The 22,262-nt window shown below is 45.5% G+C and overlaps 1 protein-coding gene across 7 annotated transcripts in view; it reads left to right on the top strand.

Moving 5' to 3' along the window:
- The first annotated feature begins 4,249 nt into the window (after positions 1–4,249).
- The window catches only part of ZYG11B (zyg-11 family member B, cell cycle regulator), a 125,715-nt gene continuing 107,702 nt past the window's right edge, over positions 4,250–22,262 (top strand). For 4 of the 7 annotated variants that reach the window (XR_013520065.1, XM_009001217.5, XM_078331772.1 and 1 more), the window contains exon 1: positions 21,358–21,577. Coding sequence is in view for 1 of the 7 variants with exons in the window: in XM_009001217.5 (XP_008999465.1) it covers positions 21,575–21,577 (3 nt within the window). In the remaining 6 variants the exon portion in view is untranslated. Of the gene's footprint in view, positions 4,346–5,024; positions 5,213–10,958; positions 11,090–21,357; positions 21,770–22,262 lie in introns of those variants that run through there. The other 3 variants (XM_078331771.1, XM_078331770.1, XM_078331769.1) reach the window with 3 other exon arrangements.

Here is a 22,262-nt window from a genome sequence, read left to right as displayed (position 1 = left end):
CATGTGCCAAGTGTAGCTGGACAAAGTGCAATGGGAAATCGGATTCATTTCTATTCCTCCCAGACCCGCCTTGGCCACCAACATGAATTAGCTAAGCGATAAATGGCTATGGATAGATGTTGACTGGAACACAGTAGCAGTGAAGGGTGTAGCAACGTCACTGTTATAGCAGCTAATAGTGTTGAACTTTGTTCCAGGCTCTATTTCTAAGAGCTGTATGTGAATTAACTCTAATTCTCATTATGCATTCACAGTGATACTGTGAGTTAGGTATTATTATTATCCCCATTCTACAGATAAGGAAACTAAAGTACAGAGAGATTCAGTAATTTGTCCAAGGTCACACAGTGAGGGAGTTAGTATGCAACAAATTTTTTTTAATTAAAGAATGAATGAGGCCGGGCACGGTGGTTCACGTCTATAATCCCAGCACTTTGGGAGGCCAAGGCGGGCAGGTCACCTGAGGTCAGGAGTTCAAGACCAGCCTGGCCAACCTGGTGAAACTCCAGCTCTAATAAAAATACAAAATTAGCCCTGCGTGGTGTCGTACATCTGTAATCCTAGCTACTTGGGAGGCTAAAGCAGGAGAATTGTTTGAACCCGAGAGGTGGAGTTGCAGTGAACCGAGATCGTGCCATTGCATTCCAGCCCGTGCAACAAGAGCAAAACTGCATCTCAAGAAAAAAAAAAAATGAATGAGGTAGAAAAGGAACATGTCAAGGAGATGGGGAAGAGGAGAGGAAGTTTACCTACTTTATTTGTTTTCCTGTTAAGAATCATCAGTTTCATAAAGCCTGATGGAAAGTTCTCCAAAAACAGTCACTTCCTATTCATCTTTGAATCCCATCCAGCCCTACTTTTGAACCCTCAATAGAGTTAAATCCATGGTTTCCCATCACCTATCACAATGCTTTCCATGGCTCCATTACTAAGCTATCCCTAATGGCAGCAAAGAATGGACTATTTCCAACAATTTATTTATTGGAGAGCAGACAATAAAGGGACATGTCTGAAATCCTAGTTTTATTTTTTAAATTCATATGATTTTACATTCAATCCCCCATAATACATATTTTATAGGATAACAGAAGATTGCCTCCCCCCACTCAAGCCTTTTAGTAAAATTGACATTCCAGGCAATATACCACATTTACCTGTGGTTTCTCATACTTGATCACCTTAGGGGACTCCTCAGTACACATGGCCCAGGTTGGGAATCCTTGAACTTTGGTTTGAGGTCATCCTTCTTTAGCATGGCCTTCAAGGCCCTGTGCAATCTGATTCTAGCCTTATATTCTGCCTCTCTTCCCCCACATCCCACCCAACCTTCTGTTCTCTGAATAGGTCCCAAGTTTATGTCCCTGATTACCTCTGCTCTTGATGCCTGAACCATCTTTTTTTTTTCTTTACACATTCAGCAACATTAGGGAGGAGGGACCACCTTTTTTAACCCAAATTGGAAATACTCTCCTATGTAGTCTTCCCAGACATAATAACTATATACATTCAAATTAGATTTAGATGCTCCCATTTCAGTGTTCCACACCACTTGGTTTATTCTGATATAGTGTAGTGGAAATAACTGGCTTTGGATGGGGGACAGATCTTAGTTCAGAATCCATGTTCCATGTTTACTAAATTGTGACCTTAAATCAATCATGTTTGTGAGTCTGAATCCTCTTCTGTAAAGGCAGATCCTTTTGCAATGGCTGTCAAAAGGACTACAAATTCATATATGCAATGTGCTTAGCAGAGTGCCTGGCTCAAAGTCATTACTGTTCCAGGAATGTTTCTTGTTTTATTTATTTATTTATTTTTCTTTATTTGTCATCTATTATTTCCAGGAATGTTTCTTGTCACGCCAATAATGGCATGAAAGTCTGTGTCCCACTGGGTGTGGTGGTTCATGCCTGTAATTCCAGCATTTTGAGAGGCCGAGGCAGGCAGATTGCCTGAGGTTGGGAGTTCAACACCAGCCTAACCAACATGGAGAAACCCTGTCTCTATTAAAAATACAAAATTAGCCAGGCACAGTGGTGCATGCCTGTAATCCCAGCTACTCAGGAGGCTGAGGCAGGAGAATTGCTTGAACCTGAGAGGTGGAGGTTGCGGTGAGCCAAGATCTCTCCATTGCACTCCAGTTTGGGCAACAAGAGCAAAACTCTGTCTCAAAAAAAAAAAAAAAGTCTGTATCCCCACCAGACTGTGACCTCTGTGTCCTGTATGCTGCTCACAAGGACAAGAATAGAACAGGGCTTGATGATCAAATAAAGCAGGGTGATGTAGATTATTAAAATCTGGGAATGTTTTTTCGTTTATTTGCCGAGTTGAACTGCATTGAAATGAGATCACTTGAGCGGTAGAGGGCACAAGAGAGTTAAGTTAGTTGGTGACAAAGGGCTGAACCAAGTAAGGAGTCACTTTTTTTTTTTTTTTTTGAGACGAACTCTCGCTCTATTGGCAGGCTGGAGTGCAGTGGCGTGATTTTGGCTCACTGCAACCTCCGCCTCCCAGCTTCAAGTGATTCTCCTGACTCAGGCTCTCGAGTAACCGGGACTACAGGCACGAGCCACCAAGCCCAGCTAATTTTTATATTTTTAGCAGTGATGGGTTTCACCATGTTAGCCAGGATGGTCTCAATCTCTTGACCTCGTGATCTGCCCCCCTCAGCCTCCCAAAGTGCTGGGATTACAGGCGTGAGCCAATGCACCCGGCCAGAGGTCACATATTTTAAAAGGAAATTTATGGTCATCAAAAGGACAGCAAGCTTCTTCTTTTTTGTTTTTGTTTTGTTTGTTTGTTTTTGTTTTGAGACAGAGTCTTGCTCAGTCGCCCAGAATGGAGTGCAATGGCATGATCTCAGCTCACTGAAACCTCTCTCTCCCAGGTTCAAGCAATTCTCCTGCCTCAGCCTCCCAAGTAGCTGGGATTACAGTCACCCATGACCACGCCTGGCTAATTTTTTTTTTTTAGTAGAGACGGGGTTTCACCATGTTGGCCAGGATGGTCTCAATCTCCTGATCTGGTGATCCACCGGTCTTGGCCTCCCAAAGTGCTGGGATTACAAACATGAGCCACCATACCCAGCCTTGTTTTTGTTTTTTAATCCCCTTCTTATCTCTGTAGGTTTATTTTCCCTCTATTTTTTTTAAGACAGGGTCTTGATCTGATGCCCAGGTTGGAGTGCATTGGTGAGATCATAGCTCACTTCAACCTTGAACTCCTGGGCTTAAGCAATCCTCCCACCTCAGCCTCCTAAGTAGCTGGGACCACAGGTGTTGCCACCATGCCTGGCTAATTTTTTTAAAAAAATTATTTCTTGAAGAGCCAGGTCTCTTAAGTTACCCAGGCTGGTTTTGAACCCCTGGGCTCAAGGGACTCTCCTGCCCTGGCCTCCCGAAGTGCTGGGATTGTAGGTGTGAGCCACCGCTCCCAGCATCTCTCTATTTTCATGAATGTTCATGTTTACTTGAGCATGATTCAGCTTGCAGACATTGTTCAAACTGTTGGAGAGAAACTGATAGAGAAGTTGAGATTTACCCCACATAGCAAGAGGACTGGGAAAAGCCAGGCCTTTTGTAATCCTAGAGTTCACAACAGCCATCACAGATCCTGAAGGGAAGAATTCAAGAGCATTATAGAGCTAACCTCCTAGTTCCAGACTTAGATTTAACAAATATTTATTGACCACTAACTGTGGAATTAGTATTTTAGACATGTCTTTCTTTCTTTTTTTTCTTTTTTTCCTTTTAGACAGAGTCTCTGTCTGTCACCCAGGCTGGAGTGCAGTGGCTCCATCACGGCTCACTGTAGCCTTGACCTCCCGGGCTCAAGGGATCCCCTTGCCTCAGCCTTTCAAGTAGCTGGGATTACAAGTGTGCGCCACCACATCAGCGGCTATTTTTTGTAGAAACAATGTCTCACTATGTTGCCCAAGCTGGTCTTCAATTCCTAGGCTCAAACGATCTGCCCCCCTCCGCCTCCCAAAGTTCTGGGATTACAGGCGTGAACCACCGCGCCCAGCCTCAGGATAAGTCTTAATATCCCCTTTTTATAAAGGAGGTTCAGAGAAGTAAAGTGATTTCCACCAGGTCACACAGCCCGCTAAATCTCCCCCAAAGGGTTACACGTTGTAAGAGGACCCGCTTCGTGAGAGAGACCAGACCAATCACATTTGCTCTGAGGTCACTTTGGAGGCCTGGGATTGGTGCTCGTGTCTAAATGAAGCCGGTATTTCTCAGTGGCTGGTGCAGCTGAGGGAGGCTTCGGGTGGCTTCGGGTGGCTTTCCCCGGGGCTGCTCAGCTCTTTAGCCTTTGCAGATCCCCTTGGGACTCTCAGCATTGGGTGAGTTAGACGTGGAGAACCCCTGCCTTTCCTGCTGTGGTAGTGAACCTTCCCAAGCCCGTGCCCGCAGAGCCTGCAGCCCTTCGTCACCTCATCACTCCCAATCCCCCCAAGACATGGAAAGGCTGTGACAGATGCCAGCCCTGCACTTGCTCTCGTTTAAACAGCGGCCATTACACATCACGTACTCCCCACGTGACCTGTCTGGCCTAGGGCAAGCGCAAAGCTTTCGGAAACCGGAATCAGTGCAACCATTTAAAAGGAAACTAAAATCCTGCCTGTCTCTAAGGTTCCTGGGCTGCTCTTTAAGCTGGACAGGCTCCTATTTTACAGGGAAAAGGACCAAGGTCCAGAGGAGAAAGGGGGTTGACCCAGGGTATACAGCAAGTTAGTGACAAAGCCACACTCTTCCCTCATGGCTGCAAGTTGGGCGGCAACATTTCCAAAGGTTATCCTCCCTTCCTCCTGACAAATACTCTCCTCTCTGCCTCTTTCTTCTGTATCCCCTGCCCATATGTCATGATCTGAGACGGTTATTTTTCAAGAATGATAAGAACTTTGGGATCACACTAAACAGGAAATCCCACAGTTGCTGTAGAACCTTGGACAAGTGTTACCTTTCTGGCCTCATATTCCTCATCTACTATGGCATATTAATCTAATTCTGTTCACCTTATAGAAATAAACAAGAAATTGGGAGGCTAGTCCTTACAGAACAGTGGCTTTCAAAATATGGTCCCTGGGCCAGCAGCATCAGCATCACTGGAAGTTGTTAGAAATGGATATTCTCCAGCCCCACCCCAGATCTACTGAATTGGAAACTCTGGTTGCGGGGTTCAGCAATCTGTGTTTTAATAAACTCTCCAGGTGAGTCTGATGGATGCTGAGAATCACTGGTCTATAAAGGGTAAAACCATTGGGTTTGGAGTCAGAGTTCTGGGTTCTTCTAAAAGCCTCTTAGTCCTGCCTTTTACTATTTGGGAGGTCTTAAGCAACAGCATTTTACCTCCCTGCTACTTAGTTTACTCATCTGTGAACTGGAGATAATGGTTGTATATACCTAACAGGGTTGTTTTCTGTTTTGTTTTGTTTTGAGAGAGGGTCTCCGCTGGACACAGTGGTTCACGCCTGTAATCCCAACACTTTGGGAGGCTGAGGCAGGCAGATCACAAGGTCAGGAGATCGACACCAGCCTGGCTAACACAGTGAAAGCCCATCTTTACTAAAAATACAAAAAAATTAGCTGAGCATGGTGGCAGGTGCGTGTAGTCCCAGCTACTTGGGAGGCTGAGGCAGGAGAATTGCTTGAACCCAGGAGGCGGAGGTAGCAATGAGCCAAGATGGAGCCACTGCACTCCAGCCTGGGTGACAGCACAAAACATCATCTCCAAAAAAAAAACAGACAGGGTCTCACTCAGATGCTCAGGCTGGAGTGCAGTGACATTATCTCAGCTCACCATAGCCTCTGCCTCCCGGGTTCAAGTGATTCTCCCACCTCAACCTCCCTAGTAGCTGAGACTACAGATGTGCACCACCATGCCTGGCTAATTTTTGTATTTTTTGGTAGAGACAGGGTTTCACCATGTTGGCCAGGCTGATCTCAAATTCCTGACCTCAAGTGATCCATCCACCTGGGCCTCCCAAAGTGCTGAGATTACAGGTGTAAGCCACTGCACCCCATCTAACAGTGTTATTTTTCATTTATTTAACAACATTTTTTGAATGCCTATCATGTAACAAGCACTCTTCTAGGGATGCATCAGTTATCAAAACAAACAAAAACACCTGCCCTCTTGTAGTGTAAATTCTAATAAGATTCTCGAGAATTAAGATAATTATGATACTGATGCGTGAAGTTTAGCATAACTTTGGCATATTATACATTCAGCAAATGACAGTTATTATTATTATTATCATTATCATTTTTCATACAGGGTCTCACTATGTCACCCAGGCTGGAGTGCAGTGATGGAATCATGGCTCACTGAAGCCTCAACCTCTGTGGCTCAAATGATCCTCCCATCTCAGCCTCCTAAAGTAGCTGGGACTACAGGTGCAGTGCACAGCTAATTTTTCTATCTTTTGTCTAGAAATAGGGTTTCCCTATGTTGTCCAGGCTGGTCTTGAACTTCTGGGATCAAGGGATCCTCCTTCCTCAGCCTCCCAAAGTGCTGGGGTTACAGGCCTGAGCCACCACACCCAGCCCATCCATCAGTTTTGATGGACATATTTATCATTAATAATGGGGAAATGCCATATTAGGCTAAGCAGTGAACTCTCTGAGAACTGATTCATGCTTTTGCCATCAGAATCTAACATAGTGTATGGTGAAGTGCAGGGCTTGACAAATATTTGATGAGTGTATACACAAAAGTCAATTAATCTCTCTCTAGTCTGAATGAGTTTCCTCTGTAATCCATCTTTAGAGCTGACAACTCAATGGTAAGCCGCACACCAATAAGCCTTCTTTCCTATGGTTGCATATTTCATACTTTCCAATTGTTTAAAGGTAACTTTCTCTGGCCAGGTGCAGTGGCTCATGCCTGTAATCCCAGCAGCACTTTGGGAGGCCAAGGCAGGAAGACCACCTGAGGTCAGGAGTTCCAGACCATCCTGGACAACATGGAGAAACCCCATATCTACTAAAAATACAAAAACTAGCTGGGCATGTTGGCAGGCAACTGTAGTCCCAGCTACTCAGGAGGCTGAGACAGGAGAATCGCTTGAACCCAGGAAATGGAGGTTGTGGTGAGCCAAGATTGTGTCACTGCACTCCAGCCTGGGTGACAGAGTGAGAGTCTGTCTAAAAACAGAAAAAGGGGAGAGGGCCGGCATGGTTGCTCACACCTGTAATCCTGGCACTTTGGGAGGCTGAGGTGGGTGAATCAGGAGTTCGAAACCAGTCTGGCCAACATGGTGAAACCCCGTCTTTACTAAAAATACAAAAATTAGCTGGGCATGGTGGCAGGCACCTGTAATCTCCACTACTCGAGAGGCTAAGGCAGGAGAATCACTTGAACCTGGGAGGAAGAGGTTGCAGTGAGCTGAGATCATGCCATTGTACTCCAGCCTGGGCAATAAGAGCGAAACTCCATCTCAAAAAAAAAAAAAAAAAAAAACTGGGAGCAGTGTTTCACACCTGTAATCCCCGTACTTTGAGAGGCCAAGGTGAGTGGATCACCTGAGTTCAGGAGTTTGAGACCAGCCTGCAACATGCACTCCAGCCTGAGCAAAGGTTGTGGTGAGGCAGAGGTTGTGGTGAAGCAAGATCACACCACTGCACTCCAGCCTGGGCAACAGAATGAGACTCTGTCTGAAAAATAAATAAATATAAATAAAATAAAAATAATTAAAATAAAAAATTAGCCAGGTATCGTGGTGTGTACCTGTAACCCCAGCTACTCAGGAGGCAGAGGTAGGAGAATCACTTGAACCTGGGAGGGGGAGGTTGCAGTGAGCTAAGATTGCACCACTGCACTCCAGCCTGGGCGACAGAGTGAGACTGTCTCAAAAAAAAAAAAAAAAAGGTAACTTTCTCCATATTCACATGATATGACAAATCCAAAATATAGTTGGGGTGTAATAAATCCATGTTGAATGAATGAATGAACACCTCAAGCAGCATAGAAATTTGCTGGAAATAAGCATTGGAATAGGAGGTTTCAATACTAATTACTGTTCTACTACTTCTATAGTGTTTGTTTGGCTTTGGGTAAGTCTATTCTCTTTTTAGATCTTCAGTCTTCTCATCTGTAAAATGCGACTCCTAATCCCTACCCCATGTTGATGCTGGGAAAAGACAAACTAACCTTAATACATACGTTTAAAGGGTGTTTTACACAACTATGAAAGTGTTGCCTTGGCCAGGTGCAGTGGCTCATGCCTATAATCCCAGCACTTTGGAAGGATGAGGTGAGAGAATCCCTTGAGCCTAGGAGTTTAAGACCAGCCTGGGTAACATAAAGAGACCCTGTCTCTGTAAAAAATAAAAACATTAGCCAGGTGTGGTGGCATGTGCTTGTAGTCTCAACTACTTGGGAGGCTGAGGCAGAAGGACTGATTAAGCCGGAAATTTGAGACTTCAGTGAGCCATGACTGTGCCACTGCACTCCACCAGCCTGGGTGATGATAGAGTGAGACCATGTCTCAAAAAAAAAAAAAAAAAATACCTCTAAGGAAGAACTGCTGAAAGCAGTAAAGGAAATAAGGTTGGTATATCTCTTTGCAAATCTTAAAACACTAAAAATTAGGTAGGGCACTATATCTAATGAGATAATTTATAGAACTTTATATGACTTACAAAGGCTGGTCCTCACACCATATTTTGAGTACTCAAGAATTAAATCCATGCTACTCAAAGTGTGGCTTGAGGACTGGCAGCATCCATATCATTTGAGATCCTAGTAGACATGGAGAACCTTGAGGCCCCCATCACACCTACTGAACAAAAATATGCATTTTTTAAATTATTATTATTTTGAGACGGAGTTTCCCTCTTGTCTCCCAGGTTGGAGTGCAATGGCACTATCTCAGCTCATTGCAATCTCCACCTCCCAGGTTCAGGTGATTCTCTTGCCTCAGCTTCCTGAGTAGCTGGGATTACAGGCATGCACCACCATGCCCAGCTAATTTTTGTATTTTCAGTAGAGACGGGGTTTTGCTATGTTGGCCAGGGTGGTCTTGAACTCCTGACCTCAGGTGATCCACCTGCGTTGGCCTCCCAAAGCGCTGGGATTATAGGCGTGAGCCACTGTGCCCAGGCTAAAATTATTATTATTTTTAGAGATTGGAGTCTTATTATATTGCCCAGGCTGGGCTCAAGCAATCCTCCTATCTCAGTTTCCCAAGTAGCTGGGACTACAGGTGTGAGCCACATTGCCTAGCCAGAATATGCATTTTACTGAGATCCCCGGGTGACACAGATACGCAATAAGCTTTAAGAAGCAATGCTGTAAATCACAGGATACATGCACTGGAATGATTTTGAAAATAATCTTCAACTCCCTTGTTTTACACAATGACCCCAGGAACGAAAGGTACTTGTTTTTCTAAAAGACCTAACTGTGTCACCCCATTTGGAAACCAAAGGTTCTACCATGCAGACATCCTTAGCTCAGCATTCCAGGCCTCCCATCTGGCCCCTGTTGACCACTCCATTTGCTACTTCACCTATACTAGACAAACCAGTCCCTCTGACCCACTCCTTTTCTTCTCTGAACTCCTCAGGCTGTTCTGTCTGTGTGGGCTGCTCTTTCCCCCTCCCTCCAGTGTCAGTTCCAACTATGCCCCCCAACCACCAGTCCTTGTCTAGGATGCCTTCCTAATCCTTACTGGTTGACAGTGGGCTGTGGTTAGCCAACTGAGGGCTCCTCCACTTCCTGAAGCATTGTGGTCGTCACTTGTTTAACCAGACAGTGAGCACCTTAAAGAGGAACCAGGCCGGGCTGGGCGCAGTGGCTCACACCTATAATCCCAGCACTTTGGGAGGCCAAGGTGGGTGGATCATGAGGTAAAGAGATCAAGACCATCCTGGTCAACATGGTGAAACCCCATCTCTACTAAAAATACAAAAATTAGCTGGGCATGGTGGTGCACGCCTGTAGTCCCAGCTACTCAGGAGGCTGAGGTAGGAGAATTGCTTGAACTCAGGAGGCGGAGGCTGCAGTGAGCCGAGATCACACCATTGCACTCCAGCCTGGGTAACAAGATCAAAACTCTGTCTCAAAAAAAAAAAAAAGAGGAGCCAGGCCAGGGACAGTGGCTCATGCCTATAATCTCAGCACTTTAGGAGGCCAAGGCAGGAGGATCACAAAGTCAGGAGTTTGAAACCAACCTGGCCAACACGGCGAAACCCCATCTCTACTAAAAATACATAAATTAGCCAGGCATGGTGGCGGGTGCCTGTTATTCCAGCTACTCAGGAGGCTGAGGCAGGAGAATCGCTAGAACCTGGGAGGCGGAGGTTACAGTGAGCCAAGACCGCGCCATTGCACTCCAGCCTGGGTGACAGAGCAAGACTCCGTCTCAAAAAAAAAAAGGATAGGAACCAAGTCCGATTTCTTTATTTGCCTTCCAGGTCCCAACATGGATTAAAGCACTTTATAAGTGCTCAGTTTATCCCATGTGGTTAATAATTTAAACAATGCTTCCAGGTCTAACTTTCTGCTTTTAAGACTATGAAATCCCGCCGGGCATGGTGGCTCACGCCTGTAATCCCAGCACTTTGGGAGGCCGAGGTGGGTTGATCACAAGGTCAGGAGTTTGAGACCAGCCTGGCCAAGATGGTGAAACCCCATTTCTACTAAAAATACAAAAATTAGCTGGGCACAGTGGCACGCGCCTGTAATCCCAGCTACTTGGGAGGCTGAGGCAGGAGAATCGCTTGAACCTGGGAGGCAGAGGTTGCAGTGAGTAGAGATCACATCATTGCACTCCAGCCTGGGCGACAGAGTGAGACTCCATCTCAAAAAAAAAAACAACCTATGAAATCCAAAAGAGTAGGGACCTGATATTCTCTCCCTTCTGCATCTCATTCATGAGGTTCATGTACCAGAGCACAATGGGCACATACGTGTTCACCACCTAAACTGACTGGTTCATCTTGTGATTGTAGGCATTCCCATAATGTGTATGTGGACCCAGATCACTGCAGCATGCTCCTGGAAATCCAAATGACCAAGAAGGATTGCAACATCAAGGACAAGGAAGGGATAAGATTTCAGGATAAATCATCTCAAGTCTGGGGTGAGATTTACTGCCTTCTTAAAAAGCTCACAAGATTTCAAGTGGTGACCCAAAAGTCTATTCCTGAGGCCTCCTGCCTGCACATAAAAACTGACACAATGAGGTGCTTAGCGCATGTTAATGAGTGAATAAATTAATCTGGACTTCTAAATGTAACCAAATACTTACTGTCAGAAAAAAGCAGTTGTGCCAGAAGAGAACTGTAACTAAATATCACATGGCATTAAAGATGAAGTATATGGCCGGGCATGGTGGCTCACACCTGTACTCCCAGCACTTTGGGAGGCTGTGCGGGCAGATCATGAGGTCAGGAGTTTGAGACCAGCCTGGCCAACATAGTGAAACCCCGTCTCTGCTAAAAATACAAAAAGTAGCCAGGTGTGGTAGCACGTGCCTGTAGTCCCAGCTACTCAGGAGGCTGAGGTGGGAGAATTGCTTGAACCTGGGAGGCGGAGGTTGCAGTGAGCCGAGACCATGGCATTGCACTCCAGCCTGAGTGACAGATTAAGACTCCATCTCAAAAAACAAAAAAGATGAAATATACGCTCCTAACCTTTACCCACAAACCATGCTGTTATCTGCCCCAGCCTGCCTTTTCCAGCTTGGTCTCTTCCCTCCCATACACACTCTTTGTACCTCATCCCAAATTATTTGTTGACCCTATATACATCATCTGGTTTCATGTTCCAGTGCCTTGGTTTCCTATGCCCAGAATGGTCTTCCCTCTCCCTAATTAAGTTGATTACTTGTTCTCCAAAACCTAGGTCAAGTAGTATCTCTTTTAGGAAGCTTGCTCTGACCACTGAGCACCCCCACCACTAGGCTGGATGCCTCTGTGCTTTAGCAAGTGCTGCTGCTTCCTTTTTTCTTTTTTAGACAGGGTTTCACTATGTTGCCCAGGCTAGAGTGCAGTGGCTAATTTACAGGTACCGCCATAGTTCACTGCAGCCTCAAACTCCTGGGCTCAGTCTATCCACCTACTTTGGCCTCCTGAGTAACTGAAACTACAGGCATGAGCCACCACACACCACCATGCTTCTTTGTATAAGAGTACTTACCATGTTCTTTTTCTGTTGTCTTCTTTCCCTTCTTATTAGACTTGAGTACCTTGAGGGCAGGGCCTGGCTTTTTTGTTTGTTTGTTTTGGACAAAGTATCACTCTTGTTGCTGTGCAATGGTGCAATCTCGGCTCACTGCAACCTCTGCCTTCCCAGTTCAGGTGATTCTCCCCGCTCAGCCTCCCAAGTAGTTGGGATTACAGCTGCGCACCACCATGTCTGGCAAATTTTTGTATTTTTAGTAGAGGGAGGGTTTCTCCATGTTGGTCAGGTTGGTCTCAAATCTCAACCTCAGGTGATCTGCTGGACTCAGACTTGGCCTCCCAAAGTGCTGGGATTACACGCATGAGCCACCACGCACGGGCCTGGCTGTTATCTATTTCTGTGTCCTCAGTGTCCAGCACTTGCATGACACAAAGGAGAGGTATTTATTGAGCACATGATCCAGTGAAAAGAATGTGCAGTAAAAGAGTTATCATTGGCCAGGCGCGGTGGCTGAAGCCTGTAATCCCAGCACTTTGGGAGGCTGAGGCGGGTGGATCATGAGGTCAAGAGATCGAGACCATTCTGGTCAACATGGTGAAACCCCGTCTCTACTAAAAAAATACAAAAAATTAGCTGGGCATGGTGGCACATGCCTGTAATCCCAGCTACTCAGGAGGCTGAGGCAGGAGAATTGCCTGAACCCAGGAGGCGGAGGTTGCGGTGAGCCGAGATCGTGCCATTGCACTCCAGCCTGGGTAACGAGAGCGAAACTCCGTCTCAAAAAAAAAAAAAAAAAAAAAGAGTTATCATCAGTTAGGGAATTTACCCCCCATGGAATACCTAGTTTAGGAAGGGTTTTTGCAAAGCCTCAATTAGTTTTTGTTGGAGAATAAATTATTTACAGGCATCTGACCTCCTAGGAAAAGGCTAGGACAGTGAATAGAAGTTGACAGGTGAGAATGACTAGGAAAGTATAATTTTATCAGCATTCCAGAGCACACATGCATTGTTCCTGGTAGATGCATAATTTGTAGAAGATGGACACAGCACCCTCTATAGAAGAGTCCCCTGGATACAAGGCCCCAGGAAAATGTGCACACAAATTATGAGATCTGGATCAGTTATTAGTCCTGGGAGTCGATTTAATTTTATAATGGGGGACAAGTCGCTTCTCTAAGTTTCAGTTTCCTCATCTGTAAAATGGGGATAATAATGTCTAGCTTGCAGGATTTGCAGGAAAATTTTATAATAACAGCCAATCCTATGTAACAGTTATACTTTGCCAAGTCCTATTTTTTTTCTTTCTTTTTTCCTTTTTTGAGACAGTCTTGCTCTGTCGCCCAGGCTGGAGTGCAGTGGCACGATCTCAGCTCACTGTAACCTCTGCCTTGAGGGCTCAAGCAATTCTCCTGCCTCAGCCTCCCGGGTAGCTGGGACCACAATGCCTGGATAATTTTTGTGTTTTTAGTGTAGACGGGGTTTGGCCATGTTGGCCAGGCTGGTCTTGAACTCCTGACCTCAAGTGATCTGCCTGACTTGGCCTCCCAAAGTACTGGGATTATGTGACTAAGCCACTGTGCCTGACCTTGCCAAGAGCCTTATATATGTAATAGTATACATATATAGTAACTCAGTTAATCTGCTAGTTGCTATGAGGTAAGTACGATTATCACACCAATTTTATAGGTAAAGAAACATACACACAAATATGTCACTAACTTCTCTAAGATCATATAGTTAGTAAGTGTGGAGTTGGGAGTGAAACCCAGGCAGAATGGCTTGCTCTGGAGTCTATGCTCCTAACATGTACTGAACTCTATATCAACCCTCCAGTAAGAGAATTACATGTATGTGAAGCTGTCTGCCCATAGTAAAGGCATAACAAATACTGACAATAAGAAAGGTAATCCAGTACCCATAGTTGATGAGATGAAATAAAATGGATTAATATTAAGAAGTAAAATATTACCTTATATTACTCCTTTTTAAAATGCCTTAACTATAAGAAGAAAATTAAAAAAAGAAAGAAAAACAAACAAAAAAAGTCTTAACTATTACACACTCTTGCAACTGTCTTCAAAATAAGGGTGGCTCACGCCTGTAATCCCAGCACTTTGGGAGGCCGAGGTGGGTGGATCACAAGGTCAAGAGATCAAGACCATCCTGGTCAACACGGTGAAACCCTGTCTCTACTAAAATACAAAAAATTAGGTGGGCATGGTGGCGCACACCTGTAATCCCAGCTACTCGGGAGGCTGAGGCAGGAGAATTGCCTGAACCCAGAAGGCGGAGGTTGCGGTGAGCTGAGATCGCACCATTGCACTCCAGTCTGGGTAACAAGAGCGAAACTCTGTCTCAAAAAAAAAAAGCTAACACTAGAGAGGTCATTCATAGCTTAAATGAATAATAGAAGGCACATTTCTCAAGCTAATGTTCTTTCTCACGATAAATATGTTTTGCACATATTTATTTTCTGAAACCATAATATGTAATTTTCTGGAACATGGTTTACAAGCTGTAGAAGTTAACCTTACTTATTTACATTAAAAGTCAGTAAACCTCTGGGCACGGTGGCTCATGCCTGTAATCCCAGCACTTTGGGAGACCAAGGCAGGAGAACCACTTGAGCCCAGGAGTTCAAGACCAGTCTGAGCAACATAGGGAGACCCTGTCTGTACAAAAAGTTAAAAAATTAGCTGGCCGTGTTGGCACACGCCTGTACTCCCAGCTACTTGGGAGGCTGAGGTTCGAGGATCATTTAGGTCCAGAAGGCGGAGGCTGCAGTGAGGACTGTCATCATGCCATGCACTCCAGCCTGGGAGACAGAGTGAGAACCTATCTCAAAAAAAAAAAAAAAAAAAGGAAAGTAAGAAAAATACAGGAAAAATTTGTAATTTATAGAAAAGACAGAGCATGGTAAAATGTAATCTTGCTGAAGACCTTAGCATCAGCCTAATTAGTCACATAAGAAGGTCTGGTTTGGTTGGACGTGGTGGCTTACACCTGTAATCCTGGCACTTTAGAATGCCGAGGCAGGCATATCATGAGGTCAGGAGATTGAGACCAGCCTGGCCAACATGGTGAAACCTCATCTCTACTAAAAATACAAAAATTAGTCAGGCATGGTGGCAGGTGCCTGTAATCCCAGCTACTCGGGAGGCTGAGGCAGGAGAATTGCTTGAACCCGGGAGAAAGAGGTTGCAGTGAGCCAAGATCACGCTACTACACTCCAGCCTAGCCAACAGAGCAAGATTCTGTCTCAAAAAAAGGGGGGGCCTGGTTTACATCACTGTACATATATATACATGTATATAGATATATCTATACAGGTATAGATGTCCAAGGAGTTTTTCTCTTTGTAGAAAACTTTCATTTCACTGTTCCTTATAATCAAGACAGGTAGAGAAGATACTTAATTGCATTTTAATTTACTTTTTTCTTCTCTGGAGATATAATTTCTGATTCTAGGCTGGTGTGGTGGCTCACACCTCTAATTCCAGCACCTTGGGAAGCTGAGGCGGGTGGATCCCATGAGGCCAGGAGTTGAAGACCAGCCTGGCCAACATGGCAAAACCCCATCTCCACTAAAAATAAAGAAATTATCCAGGCATGGTGGCCCACACCTGTAATCTCAGTACTTTAGGAGGCTGAGGTGGGCAGATCACTTGAAGTCAGGAGTTCAAGACCAGCCTGGCCAACACGGTGAAAGTCTGTCTCTACTAAAAATACAAAAAAGCAGTCAGGCGTGGTGCTGCATGCCTGTAATCCCAGCTACTTGGGAGGCTGAGGAAGGAGAATTACTTGAACCCAGGAGGTGGAGATTACAGTGGGCTGAGATCGCACCATTACACTCCAGCCTGGGCGACAGAGCAAGATTCCATCTCTAAATGAAATAATAATAATAATAATTTACAATTCCATAGTCAGGAGTTCTCACCAGCTCCCCTATGAGGTTTTAAAGCCATCATGTGAAGAGGACTTTCCATGTATACTCTTAATTTCTCAGAATTCTTACGGCCCATGTTAAATATTAGATACTTCCTGTCTACCCTGGAGGCATAGGTGCCTAAAGAAATCTAGACTCGGGGGCCTGGTGCAGTGGTTCATTCCTGTAATCCCAGCACTTTGGCAGGCTGAGACAGGCAGATCCTTTGAGTCCAGGAGTTCGAGACCAGCCTGGCCAACATGGTGAAACCCTGTCTCTACCAAAAAGATAAAAATTAGCGGAGGGTGGTGACACATGCCTGTAGTCCTGGCTTCTTAGGAAGCTGAGGTGGAAAGATCGCTTGAACCCAGGAATTGGAGGTTGCAGTGAGCTGAGTTCATGCCACTATACTCCATCCTGGATGACAGAGATTAAATACAGAGCCAGAATGTTAGAACTGGTAGAGAGCTTGAAGTTCATCCCTCCTGACCACTTACCCACCAGGCCATTTTACAGATGATCAAACCTAGCCCCTTTCTCCACAGGGAGAGGAAAAGTTTGCCCAAGGCCTCAGCATCTCAGGGTTCCAAATAGCCTAAAGGTCATCAAATCATAACTCTAGTGGCTCTGGTGTCAGAGCCAGGGACTAGAATTCAATCCCAACTCCTGGTACAGTGCTCCTTAGTCTTTGCTGTTGTTTTGTTGTTGTTGTTTGTTTTTTGAGACAGGGTCTCACTCCATCACCTAGGCTGGAGTGCAGGGGCACGATCTTGGCTCCCTGGCTGAAGCAGTCCTCGTGTTCCAGCCTCCCAAGTAGCTGGGACTACAGTGCAAGCCACTACACCCAGCTAATTTTTATAGAGATGGATTTTTGCCGTGTTGCCCAGGCTGGTCTGGAACATCTGGGCTCAAGCCTATAATTCTGGCACTTTGTGAGGCCAAGACAAGAGGATTGCTTGAGCCCAAGAGTTCCAGACCAGCCTGGGCAACAAATCACGACCTCTTCTCTACAAAAAATTAAAAAAAAAAAAAAATAGCTGGGTGTGGTGGCACGTGCCTATAGTCCCAGCTACTAGGGAGGCTAAGGTGGGAGGATCACAGTGAGCTGTGATGGCACCACTGCACTTCAGCCTGGGCAACAGAGACCCTGTCTCAAAAACAATAACAACAAACTGCTGTGACTTTGTGAGGGATTGATAGTTAGTATCTGGGTTGTTACTATCAGCCCTGAAAAAAATCCCTGTGTCTACTACTGCCTGGCTCTATATAGTCAGCCAACCCACCAGGGGTAGTTCTTTTAAAGATGATACTTAACCAAAAAAAATTTTTTTGGAATGGATACAAGGTGTTGCTATGTTGCCAAAGCTGGTCTCAAATTCCAGGGCACAGGTTGGACTGTAATAGCACACTGTAACCTCCACCTGTCAGGAGCAATTCTCCTGCTTCAGCCTCCCAAGTAACTGGAACTACAGGCATGTGCCACTATGCCTGGCTAATTTTTTGTGTGTATTTTTAGTAGAGACGGGGTTTTACCATGTTGGCCAAGTTGGTATTGATCTCCTGACCTTGTGATTGGCCTGCCTCCACCTCCCAAAGTGCTGAAATTTTAGGCGTAAGCCACCTCACCCAGCCTAGAACTCTAATTTTTTTTTTTGAGACAGAGTCTTGCTCTGTCGCCAATCTCAGCTCACTGCAACCTCCGCCTCCTGGGTTCAAGCAATTCTCCTGCCTCAGCCTCCAGAGTAGCTGGGACTACAGGCACATGACACCAAGCCCAGCTAATTTTTTTATTTTTTAGCAGAGATGGGGTTTCACCATGTTGGCCAGGATGGTCTTGATCTCTTGGCCTCGTGATCCACCTGCCTCAGCCTCCCAAAGTGCTAGGATTACATGCGTGAGCCACTGCGCCCGGCCAGAACTCTAATTTTTTATGGTGATTTTCCTCCACTACCAGCAAGTCCTCAGGGAAAGTAACTCACAGATCTGACAGAGAGTAAATGGTGATTGGTCTAAGCTAATATTGGTGGTCGTATTTTCTTTGGTATTTATTGGCTTATCCACAGTACTTGAGGGGAAGTCTATTGAGTAACTACTAAGAAAAATCATAGTTTATTCTACATATGAGGGGAGATGTTTAGCTGGCAGTTAGATATGTAAGTATGAATTCAGCATGGAGATATAATTTTGAGGCTATCACAGCATAGATAATATTTAAGTAATGTGATGGAATAAGATTATCAAGGAGTGTACATGGAAAAGATAAAAAGTCTAAATATTGAGCCGTGGGGCACTACAGTATTTAGAGGTCAGAGAAATGAGGAGAACCAGGAGTAGCCAGTGAGATAGAAGACCCATGGGAGTGGAATGTCATGGTAGCGAAGGAGGGGGAAGTAATGAGTTGTGTCTAGTGATGTGGTAGGTCAGGTAACACGAGGATTCTGAATTGACTGGTGTCAGCAAATGGACATCTCTAGTGACCTTGACAAGAGCACTTCAGTGGAGTGGAGAAGGTAAAAGCTTAACTGGAGAGAATCTCACTGAAAATGAAAAAAAGGAAGTCAAGGCCAGGTGAGGTGGTTCATGCCTGTTACCTTAGCATTTTGGGAGGTGGAGGCAGGTGGATTGCCTGAGCTCAGGAGTTCGAGAACAGCCTGGGCAACATGATGAACCCCATCTCTACAAAAAATACAAAAATTAGTTAGACGTGCTGGCACACGACTGTAGCCCCAGCTACTTGGGAGGCTGAAGTGAGCAGAGATGGCACCACTGTACTCCAGCCTGAGCAACAGAGTGAGACCATGTACAAGCCACCTTTGTGAGGCATTTTGCAGAAAAGAGAATGGAGAAATAGGGCAGTGGTTTGCGGACAGGGAGATCAAGTCCAGTCAAGAGAGGGTTTTTTTGGTTTGTTTGTTTGAGATGGAGTCTCATTCTGTCACCAGGCTGGAGTGCAGAGGCATGATCTTGACTCACTGCAACCTCTACCTCCTGGGTTCAAGTGATTCTCCTGCCTCAGCCTCCCGAGTAGCTGGTACTACAGGTGTATACCACTATGTCCTGCTAATTTTTATGTTTTTAGTAGAGACATGGTTTCACCATGTTGGCTGGGATGGTCTCGATCTCTTGACCTTGTGAGCTGCCTTTCTTGGCCTCCCAAAGTGCTAGAATTACAGGCGTGAGCCACCTCGCCCAGCCAAGAGAGGGTTTTTTGTTTGATTGTTTTGAAATGGAAGAAATAAATACATGTTGCTGTAGCAATGAGAAGTAATAGAAAAATAGTGATGTAGGAGAGAGGAAGAATTGCTGGATAAGTGTCTTTGAGATAGTGACATGGTATAAGACATAGTTCTTGAGCTTCTCAAAGTGTGATGAGTAGAGTAGTGACTGTCTAGTAGTGACCAGTTTGTGACAGTAATTAAGAATTAGTATTTTGAAACTTTTATAACAATTTGACAGAAAAAGTGTGTGTGTGTTGGATTTAATAATATAAATTCTGCCTAGAGTAATCAAATTCATAGAGATAGAAAGCAGAACAGTGATGGCCAGGGATTGTGGCAAGTTAGGAATGGGGAGTTTGAGTACAAGCTTTCAGCTTTGGAAGATAAAAAAGTTCTGGAGGCCAGGCACATTGGCTCACGTTTATAATCCCAGCACTTTAAGTCTATGGCAGAAGGATTACTTGAACCTAGGAGTTTGAGACAAGCCTGGGCAGCACAGTGAGACCCTGTCTCTACATTAAAAAAAAAAAAGTAGCCAGGCATGGTGGTATGTGCCTATAGTCCTAGCTGCTACAGAGGCTGAGGTGGGAGGATCGCTTGAGCCCAGGAGTTTGAGGCTGAGTGAGCCGTGATTGTGCCACTGTACTTCTGATGGGTGACAGGGCAAATAAATAAATAAAAAAGTGAAAAAGAAAAAGTTCTGGAGCTTCTTGATGGGGATGGTTGCACAACAATGTGAATGTATTCAGTACCACTGAACTGTACACTTTAAAATGGTTAAGCCAGTTTTAAAAAACCTCGGCTTTCATTTTGGATGCTTGTTTTTAAATTTTAATTTTTTTCTAGCAATTAATTTTGATCGTGATTTACAGAAATTTAGGTTTGTGATCGGTGATAAAACCTGGGTCTTTTAGCACAGATTCTTGAGAACTAAGGAGGGTTTGACGTTAGCTAAAAGATGAATAATTCACTTGTAGGTAAGGAAAGGAAGGCAGAAAGAGTGTCAAAGCAGAGATACAGATTAGTTGAAAGTCATGGTGAGTGCTGAGAACTGGTAGATGTTCTTTTTGGTTTGCTTCATTTTCCCGTGAATTGGAAGCAAAATCATCAGCTAAATGAGGATGAGGAAGGAAGTGTTGGAGGTTTTAAGAGACAGGAGACTTGAAATAGTTATGTAGCAAGGTGGGAGAGTGTGTGAAACTGGAGAAATGTGGTAGTGTAGCCACGAATGATGGCCCCTTGAGAATAATGATCTCAAATTTACCGGGAGTCAGTCAACCACTTTTGGCTTTTTCTTCACCCACTCCACTGCTGGACTTTCATCAGTACAAAGAAAGCAGAGAAAGACTGGATAAATGAAGGTAATACTGAAGAAATCGACTTCATGTACCTCATGTACTCATGTTCTTCCTGAAACAGCTTAGATGTTATTAGATTCCATTTCATGATGGACAATAGAATCTAAGCTGTTTCAGAAACATAGTGAGTACATGAGGACAGTATGGGGAAGAATAGCGAAAGGTAGCTGGATCAATGGATTTGGGGTCTTGGGGTTGAAGTTTTTGGAGTTGGAGTATTATCAGAGAGAGTGAACTAGAAAGGAAGAAGGTTGTGATGGGAGTTAGAGGATTAAAATTGAGATTGTAAAGGAGTTATTCGTTTGAGCATGAGAGTGAGGGGCTGAGCCAAGAATGATTCCTACAGAAGACTCTGAGAGGCCAGAAGATTGGAAGAATTAAGCGAATGTTGAAATCACCGAGAATTATGACAATAGTAGTAATGAATAACAGTGTACTAGAAGCCCAAATCTTAAAGAATGATGGTGAGTGACAGAGGGGTCTATAGGTGACGGAAGCGAGAGGTGCTGTAATCTCTTGTCATGATGTAATATTTAAAGCTCTTCATATTTTGAAGGGAAGCTAGGATTTGGGGGTGTGTGGCTCCTTTAAGAGCCGGAGAAGGGGAGAAGCTCGAGGTCGGGCTGGGGGGGCGGACCCCTCGGCTGAGTCTGCGTATTGAGAGTGGAGGCGGGGCCAAGCTCGGGCTCCCGCGCCTGGGCGGGTCCTCGCGGGGGCGGAGTCTGCACTCCGGTTCGGGCTGCGGCTGCGGCTGCGGCTTTGGTTGCTGCACTTCTACCTTTTGAGGGAAAGAGGCCGAGGCCTGGGCCAAGCCCGGAGCCGCCGCTCGCCGGAGCCTCCTGGAGCCTCCGCGCCGGCTCAGCCTGGGGGCGGGCTCCGGTCCGGCCCGCCGCCGCATCCAGGACGGAGGCTGCACGCCCGAGGACCAGGCCGGCGCAACCATGGTGAGGGAGCGAGGCCTGCCCTAGCCGCAGCCGCCTGCCACCCTAGCCCCCGCCTGCCGCGCTAGCCCCTGCAGGAATGCCCTCCCTGTCTCTGGTATCCTCTCGGCCTCTCTGTCTTTACCTCTCTCCCTCGTAACCTCCCTCTCGGTGTCCAGCTCCTCCTTCCCGGTGCTCCCTCATCCACCTGCTGGGGTGAGCCCCTTTTAGGTGACACCCCCTGAATCTCCCTTCTCCCCAATGACATCCTTTTTATCATCCCCAGTGACAGCCTTTTTCGCATTCCCTTTGTCGCCCACTCCTCGTCCTTTAACCCTAACCCTTCCTTCCTTTCTCCTCTATCATTTTGCCTTTTTTTCCTCTTATGGGATTTTTACTTTCCCTCCTTTCCTCGCTATTTTTGGCTGCTCTTTTTTGCTCTTCTTACCCCTCTTCACCATTTTATCTCCACTGCCCCCTCCTTCCGTGTTCCTTCTCCCCTTCGTCCTCTCCCATCCACGTTTCCTCTTCCCTTATCGGATGTCCTCGCTCGGCTCGCTTTCACAGCTGTCCCTATTTCCTTCTACGGGCTTCAGGGGTCTAAGCAGGAACAATTTGAGAACTGTTGCTTCCCGGGAGCTGCAGGCCGGACAGATAGGAATTTGTAGGCTCGCTTCTTCCTTTCCGTTTTTGGAGGCATTGAAGAGAT

Source organism: Callithrix jacchus, chromosome 7 (assembly GCF_049354715.1).
Source record: "Callithrix jacchus isolate 240 chromosome 7, calJac240_pri, whole genome shotgun sequence".
Lineage (NCBI taxonomy): Eukaryota > Metazoa > Chordata > Mammalia > Primates > Cebidae > Callithrix > Callithrix jacchus.
This window is presented reverse-complemented; position numbering and strand designations above follow the sequence as displayed.